Consider the following 9,100-nt stretch of genomic DNA (forward strand, 5'->3'; position numbering starts at 1 on the left):
GATTATAATAGTAAGGTTTTCAATGTACACCATTCCTTCATTCCTCCACTCAATTACCTATCCCTGTCTGACAGTGTTGAGTACCTGCATACTTACAACAGTGACATTGCAACAATTTATTATACAGTACCAGTCTGATAAGAAAACCTGTTCAGTGAATATATTCCATAAGTGCGTTTAATTCCAGTGTATTATAGAAGCTTGTGCATTGATCACCCGCAATGTCCCTCAAGGCCATAATATAGATTTGCAACAAGACACATACAAAATACCAAGAGTCAGTCAGAATGCCTTTCCAATTCTAACTGCTAAGCAAAGTTACCCCAATAGTTGTGGCAAATACTATTTACAAACCACAAATTAGCTTAAACAAAACAGTAACTTTACTAACAAACAAATTGTAAAAAAGTTAAATAAGCCTCTTCAGAAAAAAAAATAGTAGCGTACAGGTTCCATGACAACTCCTCAAAATGACAATTCAACACACCTATAAAAAATGCTATAAAGATATGAAAAGTGATGAAACAAAAACGAGGTTAAATAGTTACATACGTAACCTATTTAACCTAGGTTTTGTTTCATCACTATTTATAACTTTATAGCACTTTTTACAGGTGTATTAAATTGTCATTTTGATTAGTTATCCGGTCACCATTTTTACTATGCTTGTTAATTTTAATTATCATATATTTTTCTTAATATCCCTGTTTTATTAATAAATTATTCTATATTTTACGCTATTTAATTTAATTTGTTAATCTTATAAATTGTTAAAAATGAGCGACCGTGTAAAATGATCAATTAACCCATCTCTGTTTTGGTTGATTACCATTTACTTTTTATAAATGTATCTTTCTTAAGCGTGAATTTGAAAAAAGTGATTTCCTTTATCATTTCACTGTGCTTAACTCATGTGTTAAATCATATTTTAGGACATTACTTATTTTATAAACCAATACTATGTACTTACTTGCTACACCACTGTTACAATGTACAACAAACAGTTAAATCAACTGTTTAACTTTGTTTCATGTAAAAGCTCCCTAGGTCGAATTGAGCTGAAATATCGGCTATTTTTTGGCTCAGACCGAAATTACTGTACTGGCTGAAACTTCGGTCAGTCACTGAAAATAACTAACGAGAAGGATAAATAAAATTCAAAGTTTATTTTTAGTTCATACTATAATATTATACGATTAAACAATTACAAATAGGTAACATGACAATTACATTTATTTAGAGACTGAATATCGTAGCATCTACTCAAAATGCTTCAAAAAAGTGATACCAGCCTCCCTATTCCTTATACAAATGTAAAAAAACATTTATTAATTTTTTTCTACAATAAACCACTTAATCGATATTTTTTTCTCAGAATAATATCTGTCAATAGAAGAGGTTAATAATTGAGAAATATATAGTTTCAATTAAATAAGATTTTAGTAGTACCATCATAGGAAAAAAACTATTATACCAATCAACTCGTTTCCATGCCATATTATAGTATGACTGTCTCCGAGCTTCAACCAACAATCAAGCGGCAGAACAAAAAAGGGGCGCCGCTGTGCGTACATGCCATTTCTAGTAGTATGGCTCAACGGTGTTGGGGACGCTTTTGCTTGTGCGGTTTTATATTAATAATTAATATTCTATTATCTATGGACGACACTGTTCTGTATTAGTTTTAGTCGACGTTCAACTGACGGAACGACCCCTCAATACCAAAGATGGTTTCCGCAGTCCTCGGCTTTCCTGGTCGTTTACTTTCGTCTGTCTTAAATTTAACACCTTCCATGAACCAATCGGCGTTGTCTTCTATCTTCTTTTTCCAGTCATCTGTAAAAATAAAATTTACATTGATTGTTTATGGTAAATTTATGAATTTTTATAAATAATTTACGTGGCTTCAGGCGCCTCGGGTGCATAGTACTACAGGTAGCCAGTCAGACTATGGCCCGGTATATCAGTTCATTTTAAGCTCGGCTTGGTTTGAGCACTAGCGAACAAGTATTACATGAATTTTCTATTACTTTGGAGGAATGTGCTTCATTTTCTCTATAAAACCAAATTGTTCTATGTGCTCTGCTGTCATCGGGAGATCTAGAGCTTTTAAAATGTCAAGTATTTTAGGCGGGCTAGTTTTTAGTATATTAGGCGGTCTAGAGTTTTTTATAGTTCCCCACTTCAATCAGCATGGTTTTATAAGCGAGGATACTTATTTTAAATAGTATTTGTTTTACTGGAGTCTTCACTATAAATTATGATAAACATACCACAGAAAACACTGTCCTTACGTTGAAAAATCCCTCTTATTATACCTTACCAAACTGTTTATCTATTTTAGATTGAATATTAATTAATTAACTCGATGAATATAATAATCCATACCGATAAAATTAGACAATTTACGTGATTTCAGTGAGATGGAAGTACGTAATTACTCACGTACACGTTATATTTCACATTTGTTACTGCTAGCGACTCGGCGTCCAAAGGGGGAACTATTCTGTGGCTTACCGAAAATTAAGCGGTAGATTTAGCCCGCTAAAAATCTGAACAAATGATGTCGCACATAGCGAGGATGCGGACTGGCGCTAAAAATCTGCTGACTGTCATACCGGGCGTATGACGTACGTATTAGTGAATATAATGAGACTGAAAGAAATGGAAGGGTATAAAAAAATAATATAATTCTTACCAATTATGTCTTGGGATTTTCCGCCATTGCCACCGTATTCTTCCGGTAGAATATCCTTTGGAACAAATTTGTGGAGGGCCTCCATATCTTGATTGTGAACAAAAAGCTGAAAAATGTGTTTACAGAATGTTAAATAGAAATATTATTATCTTAGTGATATAAAATACTTCGATCCGATATTAATATATTTACCCTTTGCTTATTTTTCTCGTTCATAAAGGATCTGATAATGGCAAAGATGCTCTCGACTCCCGATGGTGTATTGATATGATGTGTACCCTTCTGTCTTATAGGCAAAGCTTCCTGAAAAGAATAAAACATATAATACATCATTAAAGTACTTAGGATCAATTGCCAATCTTTATATAATTTAAAGGATAGTAGTTTTTATCATAGCGCCATACTGGGTGCTAATGTAAAGAACATTAAAAAATAGTTAATAATAGTGTGAGTTCGGAACAAAGACTTCATTGTTGGAAAAGTTAAAATAACAGTTATTAATAAACATTTAAGTTAGTTAATAATAAGTTAAACAGTAAAAAAAACTAACGAACAAGTATAAAATTTATTATAAATTTGTATTGTTCTTTTAGAAAAAAGAAATGATTCGAACACTTTAGACACGATTTTTTTTACGAATTATACAAAAAAATTATAAGTGCATATTAAAAAAAAAACAGCCAAATTTTACCAGTCAAATTTACGCTTAGCATACTATCGTATCAGTCACGTAGATTTTTAAATACGGGTTCTTCCTTTGCTGTATCTTCAATCATTCATGGTTTAACAATTGTGTAATCTTTTATTTACCGTTCCAAATGATTTGTTTGACTAATAGGTGTATTAAGGTCTACTTGTAAAGAGTTTTATTTATATATTTATTTGTAATTAGCATTTACCTTTTGGCTCGTCATAATTTACAATAAAAGATATAAATTTTTTTTAGACCACTTTAATTTTAATTGTACTCTACCGGTTTCGGAAGCACCCTTCCTTCGTCAGGAGAATATTAAAAGTTTTAAAACTTTTAATATTCTCCTGACGAAGGAAGGGTGCTTCCGAAACCGGTAGAGTACAATTAAAATTAAAGTGGTCTAAAACAAATTTATATCTTTTATTGTAGTTTTATTTATAATTACCTGTCCAGACATGACCATCTTCTTGATAGTGCCCGGAGTCATCTGAGTGAAGTGACCCATCGATACGTTATTAAGGTCGATAATGACCCGCATTCCGGCGACGACGATGTGGTCATCGTCACGCATGAGCAGTTCGGTGGACATGTTATTAAGCTTCATGGTGTCCAAGACTCCGATCTTATTCGGGTCGTAGACTCCTGGGCGGACAATGATCACCCGCGGGCCATTTGGCGAGCATGGCTTGGGAAGGATTAAATTCACGCTGAAAACAAAATAACTTTTTTTTTAAATTGACCTTAAATTTAGGTACTGAAGGCAGGATAGGGCCGGCGTTAGGTCACCGTTCAAAGTAATGGGCGTTTTACATGTTGCATTTTTAAATAGCGATCCCCGTATTGAAACTACATCGGACCCACATGAAAAATATTTACACCATCTTTATTTTCATACTTCCGATTTCACACATAAAGTTAGTTGCCATTAGAAATAATATTTTAGGACGGTCCTAAATCATCCTAAAATGGCAACACCTTTAACATAACCATAGATCATATTCCAGCATTTGTCGATTTAATTTGTGTTACTGTCAACAAATCAGTAATAAACGGAATAAACCCTTGTGATAGTCTTTTTTTACCAATATTTTAAAAAAGAAAAACGTAATTAAAATGCAACATTTCCACATAATATGGTTAAGTAAAACGATGATAGACGACAGACGTCAAATAATGTCCACCTTCTTAAACTATACGAAAATCATTACCAAAATAAAACACGTCTTTTTTTCATCCCGAATCCATGCATAAAGACGACCCATATGTCAAATGTATTAAAAAACATCGGCTAAACGCTAAAATTATTTATATGATATGTTTTAGTCTATGCGTACCCTAATTTCATGATTTCTTGCAATTTTGCATCCAATGGGTGAACTGCTTGCGTCAGTTCAGGAATGGTGGATTTCATAGTGTAAAAATTGTCCAACTTCTCTTTTGTCCTCTCCAGACTGTATTTGCAGCCCCTGAGAAACGCAAGAAGCCATTGGTCATCTGAAATTATCAAAACACAACCGAATTAATCATTAGCAATAAGTAAGATTAAATACTGATATGTACTCGCTTATTTATCGATTTCATGGAACCGTAAAATAATTAAGATACCATTACTTCTACACACTGAAGCTACGTAAGACTATAAAACAAAACTTAAACCGAAATAATGATGTAAAATAGTTATGTAGTGACAAGCTACTAGAATAATTCACGGTGCAACCGTAGAATATTGTATGCACATATCACACCTTGAGCATACTAGTCTACCACACCCCACCGACAGACGCAGGCCAAACGCGCCAAACGTGCCCATTTCGCCCACATCGAGATCCACAGCATCTCCGGCTCATTCATATCACTGGAGCGTCAGGAAGACCCGTGGTCTTCATCACCAGTGATGAACATTACCGCCCAGTCTCGGCTCCGCCCGCAGCGCGTCGAGCCACCAACTACGTCATCTACATCGCTTCTACGGTGTTGAGCATCGGCCTGGGGAATTCGTGATCGAATATCTGCACCGCCACGGTGTCTAGCAGTAGGCTTGGAAGATTCGCCATCCATTATCTCCACCAAAGCGCTAAGCGTCGGTCTGGAGGAATTCATCATCAGCAACAAACCGCTACAACACTGACTACTCAATAAAAACACTGTGATATCACACAAATCTTTCATTTGTTTGACAACCGTCACCGATATGTACATCCGTTTTAACATGGCAATTGTTAAATGAAATTGCGCATATTTTGTTTTTTTTTTTATCTTCTGACAATAAAGTACATACGTAAAGGCTTCGGATTTCTTTTTAAGTTTTAAGACAAGGTTGCATATTGACAAGCAAACCACGACTTATGGGAACAGAACGAATCAACCGCAAATAGCGCGAAGCTCCGCTTGCAATTGCTACTTTCCTTTCCCGTAATTCGTTTTTTCTCATGTCTATATGCAGCATAAGAAAGGAATATTTGTTATTTAGTGAAAATATCATGTTTTAAAAATTCCACATTTTAAGGAAAGTTTAATAATACGTATTCAAAAGATTTTGTTCAGTTTCACTAGATAGTTTTTTTAAATAAATGATTCGCTAAAAACATCGAAATGAAAGTTTAAATAAAAATTTAAAAAGCACACACTTTCACAAGTAAATATTCAAAATCAGAAAAAATAACAATTTATTTGTTATATTCATAAAAATTACAAAAAAAAAATTGTCGAAAAAGACTTCCAATCGTTAAATTTCTCTCCTTGTTTGACTCTGAACACGGAAAGACAATTGGTAAGTTTTGATAAATAGATTATATAGCGAGGATTCATCCTTATTAGATTTAATAAACAAGGAAACACTCTACACTTGTGCAAGCATGCTCGTATCTTTATAACAGCTGTATAATTTGATTTGTTTTTCATTCAATTTAAAGTTCAATTACTCGTTTGATTGATTTTTTGACCTTTGTCCTTGGCAACATGATAATTTTCTTCTCGGTGAGATGATTACATTTACTAATAAAAACTAGAAGCCAAAAACTGACACGTTTAAATTTAAGATAACTTCGTACCAGTTCTTGCGTTGATGTACCTCTGCTTGGCCAGCCAATCCTTGATCGCCTGAAGGTCAGCAGGAATCCTGGAAGGAACCTCTCCCAGCTCGTCCTTGGCCAACTGGGCCAACTCTGGGGTCAACTCCCTTATGGGCATCTTTGCAAATTGGACTTCTTACTGAAAAAAACGTTACCCCTTTATCATTTCAATTGGAATAAAACGTTTGCCCAAAATGTGAATACTATCTTGTTACGTAAGAGAACCTGTTTTGGTTTGCATTTTGCATTTACATTTTTATTGATAAGGTAAAATTTATTCAGTCTTTAATTAATAGGTAATATTTAGTTTTTCAAGTAGGTTTTTTTAGTTTTTAAGTGGGTAATCTTTTTTTTTCTACAACAGTCAATGTCTAATATTCCAAGGTAAACTTTTTCGAATAATAGGCATTAAAATTAAATGAATTTAGCACTGTTATTTTAGCAGTAGGTATAATTTTTATTTATAACACCTTTGTTTATTTTTATTTTTAACAGCATCTTCAAAATAATCTGTATTATAGTAATCGAATAATACAGAATCGTAAATTATTGTCAATCTTACATACCTACATTTATTTATAATTATTGTCTTGGCCACTAAAATATGGCATCCTCATTTGAGGATGACGAAGGGTGTCGGGGAGAAAGACGTATGCATAATCAGATGTGTCCACTAAAATATGACATCCTCATTTGAGGATGACGAAGTTTTTCGGGGAAAAAGACGTATGCATAGTCAGATGTGGCCACTAAAATATGGCATCCTCTTTTGAGGATGACGAAGGGTGTCGGGGAGAAAGACGTAAGCATAGTCAGATGTGGCCACTAAACATAAATTATATCTTGAAGTTTTATGATTCTTTTCAGCATATTTCCGTTTATTGTAACACTAATAATTGAACGTTTTCTTCCAGTCGCATGTGTTGTGAGTACAATTCCTCGGATGGCTAAGTCTCCAGTAGTGTACAAGCTACATATTTTGCTTATAATGATGGTAGTAAGAGATTTTCAAATATTGTCATTAATCGTTTGTATTATAACTATAGCTACTAGCTGAAATCCCCAGTGTTGCTCGGGCTTTATGCAGATTTTTTCGAAATCAGAAGTAGGCTGAAATTTTTCTAAATTTTGAACGTCAAATGTTCAAAAATTCATCGAGCATTATCAAAATTCTGCTTTAAATGACGGGCAAAGGGGATGGGGTGGTTTTTCACATCTAGACAGTGACCTTCCTATCGGTTTGAAGGTAGATAGTACAAAAAATCATCGATCCCGGAATAAAACTGTGGATTTACATAAAAAGAAAAGCCACACCGGGCATTTCATTACATAAGAAGGAAAGCCACACCGGGCATTTCTTTACATAAAAAGGAAAGCCACACCGGGCATTTCTTTACATAAAAAGGAAAGCCACACCGGGTACTTCTTTACGTAAAAAGATTTTTAATATATAGCTAGATGCAGACAGTAGTTTTCCTCTTATTTTGGAAGTCAAGTTTGCCAAATTTCACTAAAATATATCAAAATTTTACTTTAAGGGGTAGGTGCATTTGGAGCAGTCTGCTCTTTCCAATAATAATAATGATTGGATAATTTATATAGCGATGCGTTTGTAAAAAATCTCGTCAAGTGCGCTGGGTCAAGACGACAAGGAGCCAAGCTGCTAATAATACCTAACGCCTAACACAGTGTCGTTGAGGTTTTTACTAGCGCCATTTGGCTCAGTGCCGGCCCAGGGTAGAAAAAGGGGATGGGGGTGGTTTTTAGAAATCTCGGAATAAAATTGTAGTGTTCTATACAAATCAAACCCACGCCGCCCGCCCGCAACAAACAGTCACTATATAATATATTTGAAGATGATTATTCGTAACGCGGGAATGTTTGCTTTCATTGAAAAGAAAAAAAGCTACTTTAAGCAAAAATAAATTTATTCAGGGTGGTAGTCTTTGACTAGGACTACGATTCTACCCTGGATAAAATTTTTTGATGAGCAAAGTTTCGGCATTTTCAATTGATATAAATGTGATATATATTTTAAATGTAAGCTACTATTACCATGTGCAATGGATTACGTATACAAATCGACAAAAATTGGCAATCCTCCGTCGGTGTGTATCGAACGTAATCCATCCCATAAGATAAGGAATGTCATTACTTTTACATTGATTTATATTGAAACTAATTACGTTTAGGTATTTTTTTTTATTTGACCAATGTTGATTAATGAAATCCGTATGTTAAAGTGTCTTACCTTTGAGGGGTATCAGGTAAACGGGTAAATATAGGATTTACCCTCTTGAACTATGATGAGAAGACAGACAGAGTGATGACCAGGCACAGGTATTCTGCAACTAAATAAAATTATCGCTGATGTTGAGTGTAGAGCGATGCCAATGTCTTATCAATTGCCTTAATTCGATATTCATATCGCCTAGAGATAATATACCTAGTATATAGCTATTTATATATCAAGTAGTGACAACTGGCTGCGCGGATTTGAACGCAATAGACATAAGTTTTTTACTGTTTTATATTTTTATCATAATAATATAGGGTTTTCCAATAAGAGGTGTTATTTTGAATAGCCCGCTATTTCGGTAGATGTTACTTTTTTGACATTTGACAAGTAGAAACTAC

The 9,100-nt window shown here is 34.2% G+C and overlaps 1 protein-coding gene across 1 annotated transcript; it reads right to left on the reverse strand.

Moving 5' to 3' along the window:
- Window positions 1–1,163: 1,163 nt before the first annotated feature.
- Window positions 1,164–8,842, reverse strand: LOC149424371 (retinol-binding protein pinta-like). Its single transcript, XM_089631312.1, has 7 exons — window positions 8,715–8,842; window positions 6,443–6,602; window positions 4,727–4,886; window positions 3,838–4,099; window positions 2,891–3,001; window positions 2,699–2,804; window positions 1,164–1,836 (listed from the first exon to the last, which is right to left on the reverse strand). Exons 2-7 carry the CDS (start codon window positions 6,579–6,581, stop codon window positions 1,685–1,687), a joined length of 930 nt encoding a protein of 309 aa, XP_089487438.1. The 5' UTR covers window positions 6,582–6,602; window positions 8,715–8,842; the 3' UTR covers window positions 1,164–1,684.
- Window positions 8,843–9,100: the final 258 nt, after the last annotated feature.

This window comes from Hesperophylax consimilis, chromosome 4 (genome assembly GCF_061612785.1).
Source record: "Hesperophylax consimilis isolate HC1 chromosome 4, BYU_Hcon_1.0, whole genome shotgun sequence".
Lineage (NCBI taxonomy): Eukaryota > Metazoa > Arthropoda > Insecta > Trichoptera > Limnephilidae > Hesperophylax > Hesperophylax consimilis.

Excerpts from the sequence above, each read along its gene's own strand:
- LOC149424371 (XM_089631312.1), bottom strand. The coding sequence starts at position 6,581 with ATGCCCATAAGGGAGTTGACCCCAGAGTTGGCCCAGTTGGCCAAGGAC. Across the intron at positions 4,887-6,442 it reads GTACATCAACGCAAGAACTG|ATGACCAATGGCTTCTTGCG; the intron begins GTACGAAGTTAT and ends TGATAATTTCAG. Across the intron at positions 1,837-2,698 it reads AAAATCCCAAGACATAATTG|ATGACTGGAAAAAGAAGATA; the intron begins GTAAGAATTATA and ends TTATTTTTACAG.